Genomic DNA, 18,411 nt, shown 5'->3' with positions numbered 1-18,411 from the left:
TTGAAAACTTCTGTATTGATCATATAGGATGAGATAGTGCTCCTGTCCATTTCTTTGAGTTAGGCAAAAACAGAAATTTCTAAAGACTAGATAGAATGAAAAACTGGAAGAGAATAACAAAAGTTCAGACAAAGCGAGAAAAAAAACATGGTTATTTTGGCTTGGGGGTGGGGTGGAGTAGGTGGTGACCTAGACAAGACTTCCCGGGAAAGGAAACTGAGTATCTTTAACTAATTCATCAACACTGAAATAGGCTAAAATGTTTCTAACCTTCAAAGTGTTCACAATACTTAATGTCACAGGTAGTGATCCTTAAATATTCCAAGACCACAGACATTCCAAGTAAAGGAATACTTGAACATGATCTTAAAGAGTTGAATAAAAGAGTGCACACTCAACTGTAAACTTCATTTCTAGAAATTAATGAAAGACAGTTGCTATAGAAAGCCTGTTTTAAATAACCACATTTTTGGAAGGTAGGTGAGGTGGCACAAGCCTATAATCTCAGGTACTTAGGAAGCTAAGGCAGAGGTTCACAGTCAGCCTGGACAACTTACTGAGACCATGTATCAAAAAAAAAAAAAAAAAAAAAAAAGGTATGGGGGGGGGGCGTTGTGGATGTAACAATGTCTCAATGCTTGCCTAGAGTGTGTGAGGCCCCAGTAGCCCCCCCACACACCAGAAAAAAATAAATAAATAAATAAATAATAATTAAAAAAAACCCACACATTTTCAATAAATGCACTTTTCAGGTAGCTTCCAGTTTGAAAATAAAGCATAACAAACCTGCAGTTACAAAGACTAGTCAATTTGTGTTCTTTCTCTCCCTTTTATTTCCTCTCATGATTAAATAAAAATACAAAAAATTAAGAAATAGATCTTGAGATCTGATCAATACCCTGAGAGGTTCATAATTCTTCATTTCTTTTTTTCTCTCTCTCTCTTTTTTTTTTGTACTGGGGTTTGAGCTCAGGGGACTTGACCCTCAGCCACATCCCTGGCCCTATTTTGTATTTTATTTATTTAGAGACAGTGTCTGAGTTGCTTAGTACCTCGATTTTGCTGAGGCTGGCTTTAAACATGTGATTGTCCTGCCTGAGCCTCCCAAGCCACTGGGTTGTTTCTTCATTTTTTTTTTTAGTTGTAGGTGGACATAATATCTTATTTTATTTTTATGTGGTGCTGAGAATCAAACCCAGTGCCTCACGCATGCCCAGCGAGCACTTTACCATTGAGCCACAGCCCCGGTCCTGTTCTTTCATGTTTGATGCTAAAAAGCAAGAACTACTGACACTGCATCCAAGAATAAGACACAGTAAGATTAATAACTACTCTTAATACTTTTCAAGTATTCCAATCATTGAAGCATAGTAATCCCTTCTTAGCCACAAAGATTTGTTCCAAGATGTTCCTTGAATGCCTAAAACAGAACCGAATATATACTATGTTTTTTCCTATTCGTATGTGCCTATGATAAAAGTTTAATGTATAAATCAGGCACAGTGATTAACAATAACTGATAATAAAACAGAACAAATATGAAAAGATACGGTAAAAGTTAATTAAAACTAATTTTTATTTCTGAAATTTTCCATTTAATATTTTCAGAACACAGCTGACCATGGGTAACAAAACCAAAGAAATCAAAATTGCATAAAGGGGGACTATAGTCAAACCACTATGTATCTTGCATTTTCCAAGGAATTCTGTGTACTGCTCATGTTAAGACATTTCATGGATTAGGAAGTAGGTAATAATAGCTATATATGTAAATTGTTCATAAAATTAATTTCTTGAAACTAAGTATTGAGCTTTTAGTTCTTTAAATTTGTGAAAATGGTGATTTCAAAAATCTATTTCAGGCAAATTAGTTCAAGGATTTCGACTTTTTAAAATACTTGAATTATCTATAGTCACATGGATCTCGCAAATAGAATGGGAACATTTATAGTCACTGACATCTACCTATCTGCTCAGGGAAACTAGAAAACTATTTTTCTAAAATTTATGCAACACAGGTGTCTGCTATAAAAAGGTAATGCAAAATAAATACACAGAACTTAAATGTCTCTATTCCAGATGAAAAAGTTTAACAAGCGTATAAGTATACTTTAAAAAAAAAATCCGTAACAGAAATAAGAGTTTAAACATCTTTGGAAATTTAAGTTCCTAGTTCCAATTTCTTTAAGGAAAAGAAAACTGGAAATCTGGAAATAGGACTAGAAACAAAGGCAAACATCATTCTCTTACTCTGATAGTGAAACTGCTAGAAAGTACCTCCAGTTCCCATTCACCTTGGTATGACAGAAGCCTTTGTACTGGGGCCTAAAGAAAAATCCCAATAGAGGAAGTGAATGTACATACCTATGATTTAGTATTTCAAAGTGTTCATTCTAGGGGTTGGGGATGTAGTTCAGAGGCACAGCACTTGCCTAGCATTTGTGAAGCACTGTGTACGATCCTTAGCATCACATAAAAAATAAAACAAATAAAATAAAGGCATGCTGTCCACCTGCAACTACAAAAAAAAAAAAAAAAAAATTTTTTTAAAGGTGTTCATTCTAAGAGCCATAAGAATTTGTCTTGCCTACCTATCTGTATCTACTAGCTACAAATATTTAGTTTTGAATATTTGCATAAAAATGACAATTCCAATTTTCCTTTTACAATTAAACATAAAATGTTTAGCTTCCTAAGTAGATTTTTAAATATTGCACCATCTCAAGTACAAAGGGGCAAAATTACTCAATGCCAAAGATTCCTAACCTGTAACTGAAGGTATGAGAAACACAGTAATTTGTACACAGTCAGTCCTTGTGACTAGGTGACTAAAGATGTCCCAAAGTCTGGACAAGTGTACCCTCCTAAACTAGCCTGCCTAAAATTAAAAGTAAGCATGCCAAATGCAAGGCTCCATAATGACCCCACCTGCTTGGTAAAAATCTCATGATAGGGCTGGGGATGTGGCTCAAGCGGTAGCGCGCTCGCCTGGCATGCATGCGGCCCAGGTTCAATCCTCAGCACCACATACAAACAAAGATGTTATGTCTGCCGAAAACTAAAAAATAAATATTAAAAAAAAATTCTCTCTCTCTCTCTTTAAAAAAAAAAAAAAGTTTGCAAATGACTTGATTTAAAAAAAAAATTTCACGATAGATACATAGCCAAGTTTAAAGAAATAAATGTGTTCCCCTTTAAACAAAAGACTAATGAAACAACCTCTGAATAAAGGTGGTGGTGGTGTTTTTTAAAAGAATTAGTAAGGAACTACAAATTTTGTTCTTAGCTTCACCTTAAATAATCCTCATATGTTCTTGAATCTTCAATCTTTGTGAGGCAAGTACTATACCTACTTTACAGGTGAATAATTAAGGCTCTGGTATTAACTGGTTCAAAGATCTGGAAATTGAGCAGAAGCTCAAGAATCAAATTTGAATTCCCTAGACTCCAAGCCTCTGCTATTTGAGTGTATATGCATAGCGGGTGAGGGGAGACACTATTCACATTCTGTATTAGAGGAAAACAATGTAAGAGACCTAAGTTTTATAGATCTTCCAACCCTATTGTGGACATTCTCCTTAAATACTGAGGGCAATACAGCTAACAGTATTAATATTCTTCTTCCCAGTTTCTCCCCCATATTTTAAGCATGATATCTCCTTGAGATGTTTATTTTTTGAAGATTTTATCTCTGAAGAATCTTTAAAACTAGACATCATCCTGTAATTTCTATAACATACAATTATCTTCTGTGACCTACCTTTAATTGATTATTAATTTTGAAGTCTGCTCCTGTGATAATTTTCATGATCAATGGCATAAAATCTCTACTAAGATCCATTAGGCTTAATCTAATGAACATTAGTGAACACATCCCCACTTGCGTTATTTCTTTTAAGTAGCACTTCTAAAACAACAGAATCAAGACAACTCAATATTCAGCATTAGCTAGATTTATAAGCTATTACTGAAATTTCTACTGACAACATAAGTTTAAAAACAAAATTTCATGAAATCTCCTAAATGCCTCTACTCATGCAAAGTATTACATATAAAATTTTTTACTGAATTCTCACATGTAAACTTTATTATTTAAGGTATTCTTAAATACCCGAGTTGGTCCCTTTAAGTCACCATTTGAATAAATGAAAAATTAAGATAATTCAGGTGTTTTGAGACTTGCAGTTTAAAAACATTTTGGGGGAAAGCAAAATAGTGGCTGAAAAGACATATGTATCTAAACTTAGCCCAAACCTACACATGGAGACAGATTTTATTTTACAGTGATTGCTTCACAATTGGAAGGTATCAGTGTAGATGATGCAGTTCAGTTAGGTAAAAAGACTCAACCAACTCTAGTTACATGCTACAATTCACTGTGTAAATGTCAGGAAGATTTAAAATGTTACCAGAAAATATCAATGAAGGATAAAACTCACCAATTCCCTATTCATATCTAATATTCAAACTAAAGATTCATTTTAGAACAGAAGATATCTGGTCAAAGTTTAATTTCACAATGTGAAGAATCACCTTTATAGACTTATTTAATTCTCAATAGTTTATGAAACAGAAATACCCTTGTTTATAGATGAGAAAGGTTCAGGAACCAGGCCAAGTTTCATAGTAAAATAAGGACTTACATTTTTCTTAATACCACTCCAATTTCTTTTCTACCACAACTGCTCAAGAGCATATATCCCCATGCCCTCCCTCTTCACCACCTTCAATTATCAATCTGGTTCCAGTCTTAAGAACAAAGCACCTCTTAGAAAAAAGACTGCTGGTACAAAGGGTCCAGGCTATCTTTACCCACAGATAATTAATGGCAGGCTATGATGCCTGTAGTACAAGCTTACCAATTACAACCTGGGTTTCTGGAATGTGCACTAAAGCAGTATGCTACCAAAACAGGGAGGTGAGAAGAGGGAGGAAAAAAATAAGGAAAATTTTCCTTTCCTGGTCTCTGGTTGTCCTAAGAACCTATGCAATCTCTGCTATCCTGCGGCACTATCCCCTATTCACTTCAAATATAATAAATACATGGTGTCTAGTAAGCTATCAAAATTAGTTTCCCTCTTCCCACTTCCTTTTCTGTGCTGAGCGAGAGCTCAGACTGCTGACGACAAAGAAAGGAAGAGGAGGCTACCATAAGCAAGTTGGGCAAATTAAATATCTTAGGCAATGGGATCCAAAAATGATAGCTTTTGAAACCTGCTGGATGGGTCTCCTGCCCAACAGTAATATGCCTATGGAGCTTTATAAATCTGAACATTCAGATATAGATGCAAGGGGTAAAAGTACATTATTTTAGTGTAGGACTTAACTTCAGTAAAGAAAGAATGTCTCCCCTCAAAAAGATGGTCCTAGGATTGTATTTTGCTAGGTTGTGCCAAAAGAAATGATACAAAGGATATTGGGAGCAAGGGTGGGGCTGGGGAAATTTTGTTCTTAAAATATAAGAAAATGTCAGAATACCCTGTTAAATTTGTTCTTAACGACATCATTTACCTACATAACAAAGACAGGTGACTGAAGTCCCTAATAATGCTGATTGCTTTAACACCTTTCCTTAGAGGCTATCTAGGTAGATCTCAGGAATGCAAATTAATTAAATTGATTTCTTAAATCCACAGAAACAAAAGTTAATCTAAAAGCTTCAGAGGGGAAATACAGACCTGGTAAAGATGCATTCCCCATCCCAAATCTTAATGCAGATTATGTTTCAGAAAAATTTTCACAGTAAAGGTGAAAGTGGTAGGGAGATAAGTGAGTCGGCCTAAAAACTTAAAAGATAAATTAAAAATGGGCCAGGCATAGTGGAGCACACCTAAAATCCCAGCAGCTCAGGCAGGAGGATCTCAAGTTCAAAACCAGCTTCAACAACTTAGCAAGGCCCTCAAGAACCCTGTCTCTAACTAAAATACAAAAAAGGGCTGGGGATGTGGCTCAATGATTAAGTGCCCTGAGTTTAATCCCCGGTATCAAAGAAAAAAAAAAACACACCCTACCAAAAAAATTAAGTTGCCTATCGCCCTTGTAATTTCTTTTTTTACTAAAATTTAGAGGCATAAATGACAGGTACAGATATAGACAATTAATATAAACCCTGATATGAGCAGTCTAGGTCTACATACAAAAAAAAAATCACGTGCAGCCAGGCACAGTGGTGCAAGCCCACTTTACTTGGTATAATCCCAGCTTCTTGGAAGGCTGAAACAAGAGGATAGAGAGTCCCAGGCCAGCCTCGGCAACCTAGTCAGACTGTGCCTTAAATACAAAAACAACAAACAAACAAACAAAAAACCCAAAACCACCAAACACCCATGTTCAACAGTACTTATTTGCTGTTAAATCATTTCAACAAAGTATTGACCATTTCCTATACTACCAAAATACAAAATTGTCCCCATCTAATCAAGCCTTGGCCACAGTGCCACCCTCCACCCTTAATCCCCCTTTAAAGTCCCCAGGCTCCATACTATCAACACACTGCACACTGCCTGCACCTAGATAGGCAGCTGGCAAGGACAGTGGGGGTTGACGAAATGCTAATTATTCCAAACTGATGGCCTGTATTTTAGATTTCCTACTTCCGTCTGGATCTATAGAAATAGAAAGCTGCTTCTTGAACTTCTGATTTAAAAGAACTGCAAATGTCGAGGAAGACTTGTTTGCAAATACTATTAAAGTAAAACACAATTTGAAATCTTCTTTTAAATTCATAACTTCATTTACTTCTTTATGGGGCAATGTGAAACTTCTCCTATTCTAAACTCTAAGAAGCTAAATTTTCAACTGTTTGCCAAAAGCCCTTATTATGCAAAATTAATGGTTTCAAAATAATTAAGAGACAGCAGATAATCTAAACCACACGATTCAAAATTTACTCAATGGACTCACTTCCAAATGCAATGAATTAACTATATTTAAATATTTTTCAAGAGGGTTTAAAAAAAAAAAAAAAAACCCTCAGGGTCCTACATCAAATACTTACTTCAAACAGTTCCATAGCCTCATTCAAAAAAATTATATTTGAATCTATTTTTTCCAAGTGAATCTAGAATTTATTACAGTTCAACATAGTTTCATATGGAAAGGATGCAACCCCTCACAAAAAACACTTCTGTGGAAATTACTTTGGGTTAGAAGAAAATTTAGATGGCACTAAAGTTCAGCAAAAGATGTCAAAGGCCTGTAATATACACATGCATTCATGCCCAACTAATATGAAATAACATAATGTCAATATAATCTACAGTCTCCTAAAATGATATACATCCAGAAAAAAACAACAAAATCATCTCTCATACCATTAGCCATGGAGGACAACTGTTACTATAATTATATACAAACAAGTTTTTTTTCTACATATTTACAGACTCAAAAGGTAGACATTTTTTTGCATCTCACCACTGTATATATGCATTGAAAACAAACAAGACTTAAAGTCTAAGTTTGGAATATAAATTTTATGACATGTTAGTTAAGGATCCCTGGTACTCATATAAATATTAATTCACCATGATCCAGAACAAATTAATGAATCTCTTTCACACTCTCACAATTCCCTATTTTTATGCAGAAAGAAAGAAAAGTCAGACTCAATTCTTTTTTGTTATTACTGGTTAAAATGATATTTGAAGACTGACCCTGGGTTTCTATTTTCCATTTTATTCTTATCTGCCCTACCAAAGAAGAGTAGGAATTAGCAACATTAGCAATATTATCTAATTTTTACCTTTTAAATCACAAATTCTTTGATTCCTTTATTTCTCCTGGATTTTCTTGTTTCAGCAGGAATACCAGACCCTAAAAATCTGAGATCTGATAGAATACAAGATTCTAGCAGTTTACTAATTATAAAAAGGTGCCCCAAAGGGTCTGCCTATAGTAGAAGGAAAGACAACACTGTAACCTAATGCTTTTAAGTATATCCAATTGAGTCTGAAGATGTTCCAGATTTCATTTGCAGGTGCCATCAGTTTCAGTTTTTAAAATGTGATGAGAATTTTTAGAGAGCCACATCAGCTTTCCCCAAACACATACCCAATAGAGCAGAGAAGTACAACTATCTGTTAGCACCGGAAACAATTCATATTTAATTCACTCTCATCCAATTTGAATCAATTAAGCTAACCAGAATAATGAATGATCAAATCATGATAAGACAGTCAAGTATTCTACCATACTAAAGGATGGGGATGGAAAAGAACCCAAGGACTTCAGAGTACATAAGCAAAACTTCAAGTTCTTGAAACAGAAAAAGAAGCACTAAGGCCCTAAACTGATGTTATCATTATCAACTTTACAGACAGCTAGGCAGCATGTACAGTACTGTAATAATGACTCAGCCCCACTATAGTTAGCATTACCAACACCTACAAAAGAAGTCTTTGCACTTAGGTAAAAGAGTGGTTATGATTTCTGCTCCTGAGATTCCTAACTCATGGTTGATATTTTAAATATGACTACATTTCACAAATATCATTTTCTGAGCAGTGGAGTATAGACCAGAATGTTCTAAGTTCCATACAAACAGCTATAATTTTACATACTAGAAGGAATCAGTACACCAAAGAGGAAAAAAATCTTCTATATCTTAGAGGATGATGGCAAGAAAAATGAGAGATGTGTGATTTTAATTGTTTAAGTAAGTTCCTCTTAATACAAAGATCAATAATGACATGTCTGAATATAAATGTTTTTACAAATTCTTTTATAGTTACATAAATTGATCACTAGTAAACAGTGTATTACTTGATAGAGTGAGCACACAATTACTTATTCATTTTCTAGATTAATATTTGCAAAGATAATTAATTACTCTAGTTCAGACCCTTATGGTGGTTGGAAGACAAAAGCGCTCTCTATCTTGAAGTAACAGATTACATAAAAAGCAAACCATCAAACCCTTTCCTCTCTCCTTCAGTTCATGTAATGGAGATATGTGAAGCTTTTAATTTCTCCATACTAATATCATTCCCATAGCACAATGCTAGGCTCATGAGCTTTGGAGTTTATCACTCACTGACCTCGGGCAAGCTAGTAAATAAACCAAGGCCTCAATTTCCTCATCTATAAAATGGAGATAACAGAACTTAACTTACAAGGGTCTTACCGAGGATAAAATTAGGAAACCCAAACAAGGAAAGCACTGAGATTCTTAGCTGGCAGACAGTAAGCATCCAAAAAGTATTAACTATTATTTTCAGAAAAAAATGAACAAACACATCCTAAAAGTCAACACAGGCAGTTTATTTTAGTCTCTATAAAAATGGTAGTGGATCAACAGCCCACCCAGGGCTCAATAATTCACATATCCAGTAATTTCTTTGTATAATTCAGATGAGAACTATGGAAAGTTGTTTCTTATGAGAAAGGGCTAACTAAATATATTACATACTCATCCCAGCCTAACATTAAAAACAACCACCTTTTTCTACATTAAGATCCTACCTTCCTTTAGAGAGATCAAAAGGACTAGATCCTCACCTGCCACATCCTTTCTTTGACCCCATGTCCCAAAGAAACACATCCATACTCTTGCTAGTTCTGAAGAGCAGGGGCCACATCTCCCCCTTTGAAAAGCCTGACAGGTTGGCTCACTGTACTTAAGAAACATTTCAATCCTTGACAATTCTCAGCACCTAGTCTTGCACAATACCCTGCTCAGAGTCACTTCAGAGAAATTTCCCCACCCCCGGACAAATAAAGTCCCCTGTGCTCCCAAACCACTTTGGATACACATATGCCCCGGTACCTACCTTATAATTAACTAATTATGTCTCCCCCAATACAATGGAGAATAAGAGCAGCAATGTGGTCCCAGGTTTAGCTCTAGCACTAAGCACAGTGGTTGGTACCTATCAGGTGCTCAAGGAATGCTATCATTTAACCAGATTCTTTCTTGGTTCAGTATTATCTCTTGCTGGATATGCCCCACTTCAAAAATCCAAACATAAGACTGCTCCCAATGGAGCAGGCTAACATGATGGACTGCTGATTACAACAGTAGAAAACCTACTCATCAGCTTCTCCCACTGGAGAGGTTCCCGGAACCCAAACTCAATTGAGCAGGATTATGTACCATCAGAATGAGTGGGAATCCCCAGCACAACAGAGGTAACTTCTCCTTCAACTTGATTACTGGAAAGCTTGCAAAGGTGACCTGGGGGCACAGGGGTGTACTTTTCCAGGGTAACTGAAGTGAAAATATCCAAAGAATAAATGTCTTGGGATTGGCTGAAAACGGTTCAAAAATATAAAGATGGAAAGAAATCAATCCAAATCTTGACTCCTAGAAAAACAGCAGCTTCTATAAAGAATATATAGGAAGCTTGGGTGGGTGCTGATCTTGTTTCAATAAATAAGATCCACATGCTCTCCCCAAACCAAAAGAAAAGGCCAGCACATCAGGTCCAGAAGAGATGCTCAAAAACCTTTCCTCTCAACAAGTACACTAAACTTGTTTCTCTAAAACCACTGCCTTGGGAACCATAGCCATAATGAAAAGTTCTAGTCACTAATACTTTAATTAAAAAAAAAAAAAAAAATCAATATGCCCAAGTCCAACATTCACTTAGGTGACACACAGAGAACTTGCAAACTTTCTGAAGGGAGCTACCTTGGCAACGAAAAACTTGGGAGGAAAAATATGAAGAACTCCACAAAGGGTGTCTTTAGTTCTAGAGCCATAATTCCTACCATAAACATCTTACCCCCTCCTTCCCCAAATCAACAGTTGCCTAAGGGAATCTTTCATTCTGGAAACAGAAAAGGAAGCGAACATGAAGCAGAAAGTGAATAACCTCCCAAAATAAAGTTATATTTGCAAAAAATATATATATAATAAATCAGTCTCCGATCCCTCCCTTTCTGGTGAGATCTGTGATTTATACGGCTTTGCTCTGCAGAAAGCTCTTTTTGGGCAGCTCAAGAAAGGAGGCTAGGGAAAGAAAGACACAGGCACAGAAAGGAGAAAAAGAAAATGGCGCAGAGACTAAGTCCCGACCGTCGACAAGGCGACTTTCCCGGGAGGAATCCCGGCCGGGAAAGGCCGCCGGCAGCCCGGCGGCGGGCGGCGCGGGGTCTCCGTTGCCCCCTCTTGGGAAGGCCGCAACCTGGGGGAGCTGGGGCCCCCGGAAAGGGGGTCCAGAGGCAGCCCGATGGGAACAATGGGGCCGGTGAGCGAGGAGCCGGGACTTAGTCTCTGGGACGCCATGTCTGTCCTCTGCCCGGCTCGGGCCGGGCGCGGGGGAGGCGACGGGCGGCTGGGGGCCCGGGGCGGGGCGGGGGGGCACACTCACCATTCAATCGGAAATCCGCTTCGATCTGGGGAAAGAAAAGGAGCAAAGATGAAACAACAGGCACGTGAAGCCCCCGGGCGGCGTGGGAGCGCGCGCGGCCGGGGACCGGGCCCACCCAGCGCCCCGGGACCGAAAGAGACGCGGAGGCCCTGGGGTCTGCCTCGCCTTGCAGCCATCCCCCCGAACTCTTAACTTGGCGGCTCCGCCCGGGCCTGGCGAGCCCACCTCCCTCGGCGTGCGGCGTCTGGCTGAGGACGCGGGCCTGTCAAAGCGGCAGGTCAGGGGTTGCGGGAGGGCCGGGCCAGGCTGGGCCGGGCCGGGCCGGGCCGTGCCGGGGGCCATGCCGCGAGCCGTACCTGGGAATCGTTGTGAAGGTGGTCCCCACTCATGTCGGCCGGAGCAGCGAGCGCGGCGGGCGGCGGGGCAGCGCAAGGGAGACTTGGACGGTGGGGCCGGCCTGTGCGGGCGGGCGGATTGGACCCCCAGAGGCTCGCGGATGTGCGGGTAAGCGGCAGCGGCGGCGGGCCTGAGATTCCCGGAACGGCTGAGGCGGCGACAGCGGAGGCGACGCTGACAGACTGCCGGGCGGGCGGCGAGGAACAGACCCCAGCAGTTGTGTAACAGCCTAAGTTCGCATTTCGGCTGATTGCGCCTGCGCGGCCGCTTTTAAATGGGACGTCGGCGACGTCAGCGCTCGCGGAAAGGGGATGAGGGTTGAGGCCCGCCCCCTTGCAATTCGAAAGGCGGACTCGGCTTGGCATCTCAAGCTCCGCCCCCGGCCCGCGCGCGCCGCTGTGATTTGCATAAAGAGCCGACTCCTCCCCCGGAGGCCCACCCAGAGCACACTTCGGTTCCTCTCGCGGCGCCCTTTCTCGGAACACCGAAACCCCCGTGGAAGGAAGTGCGCAGGCGCTGCCCGGACGCCGCCTCTGGACCAGAGCCAGCGGCGCGGCCACGTGGTGGGCCTTTAAAGGCCGCGGCGGGACCCAGCTGGGTCGAGAGGAGTAGACGTCCGATCTCCTCAGAGGTGGGGAGACTGGAAGTTGCCAAAACCTTGGCGGCCACGACCCCACGACTCTCACCAGCGCCTAAGATGCTAACGCAGCCGTGAAGCCGTTTGGCTGGAGGAGTCACCTCCCCAGCCTTTGTCCAGGCTCCCTAGTTTCTGAATTATTTCACACACACACTTCTTTAAAAATTTCTTTAATATTTCAGTCAACCAAGAATCCAGTTTAGCTCCAGTTTCCAACCGCGTGCAAGTAACCGTGGGTCACCAGGACGCTAGTATCATTTTGTTCGTTGTACAAAACTTACTAAGCATCTAAGATGACCCAAGAATTGTGCTGAGGAAAGAAAGGGACGATGCAGGGGACCAAAGGGAACCAGAACTGGTAAACAACGACCTGATTTTACCCACTGCTGTATCCCTAACATGCTTTGGGGAGAGATAAGTAGGGAAAATGAACCATCTAAGCAGTAACTACTGAATGCCCCGCTCTGAATCCTCAAAATATCTGTGAGGCCTCCTATTTTACAAAAGTCATAGGGTCTCAGAGCTGAGTAACATACAACCCTACCTGACATTTACACTTAGATGCCTCACAAACACCTCCAGGGCTCAGCCCCTCTCCACCTATTGAGAAAAATCCCTGCCCTAATATTTTCTCCCCTTTTCACTCTAGTCCGGCTGATTGCAGCTTTCAAGCCAGAAATCTGCATTACCTCTTGCTTGGATTATTACAATAGGATGGGGCTGGGGCTGTACCTCAGTGGCAGAGGGCTTGCCTAGCATGTGTGAGGTACTGGGTTCGATCCTTAGCGCCACTTAAAAATGAAACAAATAAAGGCATGCTATCCATCTACAATTACAAAATAAAACAAAACAACAACAACAACAAAAAAAGAAAAACCAGGGTAATAGGGGTCCCTGCTTCCATTCTGGCCCTCTCCCAAACTTCTCCAGCAGTTGCTCAAGTCATGTTGTCAAAATACAAATCTAACTATTGTCAATTTTGTAAATTTTGCTACATCTATTACCACTTCCACTATTATTTAATATTTTAATGTATTCCTTTTTTTGTAAGTATCTCTATCATATTTTGGAGTGAGTTGTGAATGCTTCAAAGCTCAACATAAATATCACTTTCTCAAAAATGGCCCTGCCCCTCTCCCCTAACCTCCTTCTATACTACCTGATAAGGCTTTCATGTGCCTATCAAGTATCCCTCATAGCGAGTTTTTTCATTTTAAATATATCACAATTGTTAAGTTAATAATAGTGTAGTGGTGATTTAATGTCTGTCTCCTCTGCAGAATGCAAGATCTGTAAGAGTGAGTGAGGACTTGTCCATCTTGCTTAGCACTCAGTCCCCAGCACCCAGCAACAGATCTTCTACAGACGTGGTAATCAACCAGTGAATGAAAGCAGAGTAATGTAGCAATTAGAAACACATGCTTGGAATCAAACTAACCTAAGTTTGCATTCTGCTCTTTATTAGTTTATATTAATTCATATCTACTCTCTATTAAGTTATTCCCAGTTTCCTCATCTGGACAATGGTGTTACTTGTGATTATCTAATAGATATCAAAAAGAAATAGTTGCCTGGTACAGTGGTGCACACCTGTAATCCCAGCGGCTAGGGAGGCTGAGACCAGAGAATCCAGAGTTCAAAACCAGCCTCAGCAAAAAGCGAGGTGTTAAGCAACTCAGTGAGACCCTGTCTCTGAATAAAATGCAAAAATAGGGCTGGGGGTGTGGCTCAGTGGTTAAGTGCCCCTGAATTCAATCCCAGGTACCTCCCCACAAAAAATAGTTGTTTAAGGGCACACAACTAGTAAGTGACATGTCTTATATTCAAACTCAGGTTGGCCTGCTTCCAAAACCATGTTCTTTCTATGAAGCAACCTGCCAGAACCAATTTCACATTGCTCTTGGTGTTTCTTTACATACTCTTTCCACTTCAGAATTAATCTCAGCCCAGCAGGTAAGGCATATGGCTCCCACACACTTGCTTCAGTTGGGCCAAGATAATTCAGCCTTCAAGAATAATGGTACCACCTACCACCTCTTTACCTTTACCCCCAAACCCAAGGGCCTAGGGATAATCTACTTTTGCTTCCCAGGTTCCTCCCAAGAAGGTCAGGTAGGTGTAAAAATAGAGTAGACTTCTGACTCTCAAGGGTCCTCCTACATAGACACACAGCTTTCCAGGCATATCATCAGAAGCTGAGTTTCTCTTCCAGCATGTGTGACTGGCAGTGCACAGAGGTTAACTGGCTTACCCCAACCCACATCACCACTCTTGACACTTCAAACCAATGACCCCATACTACATCCAGTACTTGAGAAGATTATTGGTTATGCACAGAGGAACTTTGTAATTTTAACAGTTTTGTGTTTATTTCAATATGTTTGAGAAAAAAATTGATCACCATATCAAATTCATGGTTATAACTCCTTAGGATGAGGTTAAAAAAAGTTGAATGACTGATTTAGATAAAAAACTATCCAGGAATAACACAGAGGGGGAATAGAAGACAAATTCCAGGAATGTCAAATGAGATTTGGGAAATATTACTTTAAGTCAAGACTGTTTTCTCATGGACCAACCCAGCCACCATTAAAACAAAACAAAGCTGACAGTGTAGGCTTATCTCCAAAGCATACTTTATGAAATGTAGGTGATTTATAGACATTCCACCAAAAGGAGAGCTTCACGCACAAATCCATACATCATTATGTTTAAAGTTAAATAGATCTTTTACCAGAGGACTTCTCAGAGTCTTCAATATGCTAATACCTGTGTGACTTAAAAGAAGGACCTAGTGGCTATGTTCGGTGGCACATGCCTATAATCCCAATGGATTGGGAGGCTGACACAGGAGGATTGCAAGTTCAAGGCCAGCCTCAGCATCTTAGGGAGATCCTAAGCAAATTAGTGAGATCCTGTCTCAAAAATAAATAAATAAATAAATAAATAAAAAGGGCTGGGATATAGCTCAGTGGCAAAGTACCTCTGGATTCAATCCCTAGGACCAAAAATAAATAAACAAACAAACAAATAAATAAGAGGGCCATGATATGCACTGTCTCCAAACATATATGAGCCCAGAGACACTTTTATCCAGTCTATCTCTTGAGTTGGGCTCTTTGAAATCACTGGATTCAAAAATGCTGGATCTAGGTGATTGCACAAGATTTAGTCTCATCCATTTGCTTCTAACTCTCTTGAGTTTGTTTTTATCAAAGAGACCCAAGGCTTATCTCCCAGAACTGAACACCTATGAAGTTTCCTGGACAACTCCTGCTTTTCAGGCGCCTTTCCTCAGACTTGCAGGGTTATCAGTGAACAATATACATGAATGCAAAAATGCACTGTTGTTCCTCTGCTATAGGTGTTTGGACCACAATGGGAACTTCACCTAAAATGGGGCACTCAGATTGAAATCTTTGAGGCTTTAAAATTATGCCAAAAGGAGAATAGTTTGGTCTCTTCTCCAATTAATAGATCTGTAGTATATAAATTAGGGGGAGAAGGCCTGAGAAAGTTGAAAGAGAGGAGTGAAATTGGGAGGGGAGAGGAAAGATAACATGTAGAGAGAAGCCCCTGAAGAAATCCAAGACCTTGTTTCTACTTTCTTCTGAAGCCAGGTTGCATTTCTGTTCTGGTACTTTTAAATAAATTCCCTCATTTGCTTAATCAAGCTGTGTTGGGTCACGCAAGACTGAGAGCTCTGCATGATGCTTGATCCCAAACCATCCTTGATTCCTGGGCATGGTCAAGGCGTTTGCTATCCTTTTGGCCTCTACTCTTGGACCCTCATGCTCTGCCACCTGAATACCCTCCTGACATTTTGCCCCTAGGGTGCTATTATATCCTTGACTTTGCCACCTCTTCAACAGCAGTGTCTTTTAGAAGTTTCTTCCCCATGATGCATTGCTTAAAAAGCCTACATTCCCCCACCTCATTGTTGTTGTTGTTGTTGTTTTTGGTAGTGGGAATTGAACTCAGGGACATTCAACCACGAAGCCATATCCCCAGCCCTATTTTGTATTTTATTTAGAGACAGGGTCTCACTGAGTTGCTGAGCGCCTCAGCACTACTGAGGCTGGCTTTGAACTCGTGATCCTCCTGTCTCAGCCTCCCGAGCTGCTGGGATTCCAGGTGTGCATCACCTTGCCTGGCCCCTACATCCCCTTTTCAAAATTTGGACACCCTCAGAAAAGAGCCTGCTTGCAGCTCCACAAAGGTGATTCAGGCCAGAGCACAGTAATAAGAAATATCCCTTTGCCTGCAGGTAATGAAACTGTTTAGCAAAGGTGGAAAAATGTGGAATTAAAAGGATAAAGTCAACAGGAAAGCTAGCAAACCTTGAATTCTGGAATGAGAGGAGGTCAGGCAACAAGGATTTAGAAGCTGGCCATGTGGCTTAGGGCAGGGAGGGGAATCCACTTTTGCATACATCCATTGTCTTGCTGCCAAAAGACACCCTGGCTGTGATGAGGACATTTATTCATTCAACCAATATTCCCTGAGGAATGAGGGTATAATAGGTACTATGATATAAATTGGACCTATGATAAACCCTGTGAATATATTAATAGGACCTAATCCTAATTATGAAAGAATTCCTAGTCTGATAACGAGACAGACATATTTCCCAACTGATACGATTAGGTACAAAAAATAACAGAAAAGAAGTGGCCAGCCACCATCTGGGATCTCTGTGATGAGGGAAGTACATCCAATTCACTGTGGTGGTAGCAGGGAGAGCAATATTAGGAGAGGCTTCCAGTTGGATAATGTTCTTGAAAAATGAGGAGGGGAAGTTCTGTGGAAGAAAACGAAAGATATTGCAGGAAGAAAGCGACACATGCAAAGGCAGAGAATGATGGGTGTTTTGGTCAGGATGCAGTAGAAGATAAATATGAAGATATACCAGTGACTGTGAGCATAGCAGAGGGAGCTTGAATAGGTACAAGCACAGTACTGTGGAGCTGACACTGAGACAGGCAGATGAGCTAGGAGGCCCACTGAGACTATTGCTAGTGTTTCATAAGCATCATTAACCATGCAGGTCATTTGGAATGACTGTGAAGATGCTAACTGTGAAGGGGACAGCAAGATTTTTGGCTTTCGTCCAGGTACAGCCCGAAGAGAAGTGATGGCAGCCACTCTCTCTAACTCTCCCTCTCATCCTGCTGCACAGCAGGTAGTGAGAGGCAGAAATCAGGGTTCCAGAAAACACTGAAAGATCCTGGGAGTGAGAGAAACCCCAACCTGACTCAGCATGATGTCCCCCGAATGGAACAGAAGTAGCAGCTTCACTCAGTAAATAGCAGGTGACAGCTTAGCCAAGATCAGGCTTTGAAAAAAAATCTACATCCCCATCTCCCTACAATGAGCTCTCCAAATCCTCAGTCTGACCCTGCACCTCCCCAGAGCCTGGCTCACTCAAGTATCTTCTGTTCCCTGCATGGTGACCTCTCCTCTTGCTTCCCTCTTTCACTTGCCCTCCTTGACCTTGTTAAAAATAATGTCTCACATTTAATTGGTTACTTGCCACATGCTCTGCTCTGTGCAAAGTACTTCACACATGTTGTCTCATTTAATCCTTGTAATAACCATAGGAAAGGGGTACTGCTAATTTCATTATTTTACAGACAAGGAATCTCAGCAACATTGACTTGCCCAAGTAGCTTGACTACGGAGCTCTGACTCTGAATCCCTAGGAAAGGACCATCAACACTTGCTGAGTTTTCTACTTTATTACTTATCCCTTAAGCACTGTTGATTTGGTTTCTACCCTACTCAGGGACTCCCTAACTTCCAAATGCAGCAGGTTTATTCTTCTCTACATTTCTGCAGAACCAGTGATGTAAATGAGCACATTCTTTGAAGACTTTGCATTTGGCTCCAATGACCATAATTCTTCTGGTTTTCCCTCTATCTCTCCAAATGCCATTTCTTTGCCTCCTCTCCCAGCACAACTTCAGTGTTCTCAAAGGTTCCATTATCAGCCTTCTTTTCTTTCTGTATACCCTCCTCTTGATAGCTTCATGGATCCAATATTGACTTCAGTAGGCAACTTCTCAAAAT

At 40.5% G+C, this 18,411-nt stretch overlaps 1 protein-coding gene across 1 annotated transcript in view; it reads right to left on the bottom strand.

The window, feature by feature from the left end:
• The window catches only part of Top1 (DNA topoisomerase I), an 84,736-nt gene extending 72,617 nt beyond the window's left edge, over nucleotides 1-12,119 (bottom strand). Inside the window, exons 1-2 of the mRNA XM_046433668.2 lie at nucleotides 11,666-12,119; nucleotides 11,310-11,334 (exon numbers count right to left, since the gene is read on the bottom strand). Of these exons, the coding sequence (XP_046289624.2) occupies nucleotides 11,310-11,334; nucleotides 11,666-12,070 (430 nt within the window). The 5' untranslated portion in view covers nucleotides 12,071-12,119. The remainder of the gene's footprint in view (nucleotides 1-11,309; nucleotides 11,335-11,665) is intronic.
• Nucleotides 12,120-18,411: the final 6,292 nt, after the last annotated feature.

The sequence above is a fragment of the Marmota monax genome, unplaced genomic scaffold (assembly GCF_021218885.2).
Source record: "Marmota monax isolate L192 unplaced genomic scaffold, Marmota_monax_Labrador192_F-V1.1 WCK01_AAM20220418_F8-fsc00014, whole genome shotgun sequence".
In the NCBI taxonomy this organism is placed as follows: Eukaryota; Metazoa; Chordata; class Mammalia; order Rodentia; family Sciuridae; genus Marmota; species Marmota monax.
This window is presented reverse-complemented; position numbering and strand designations above follow the sequence as displayed.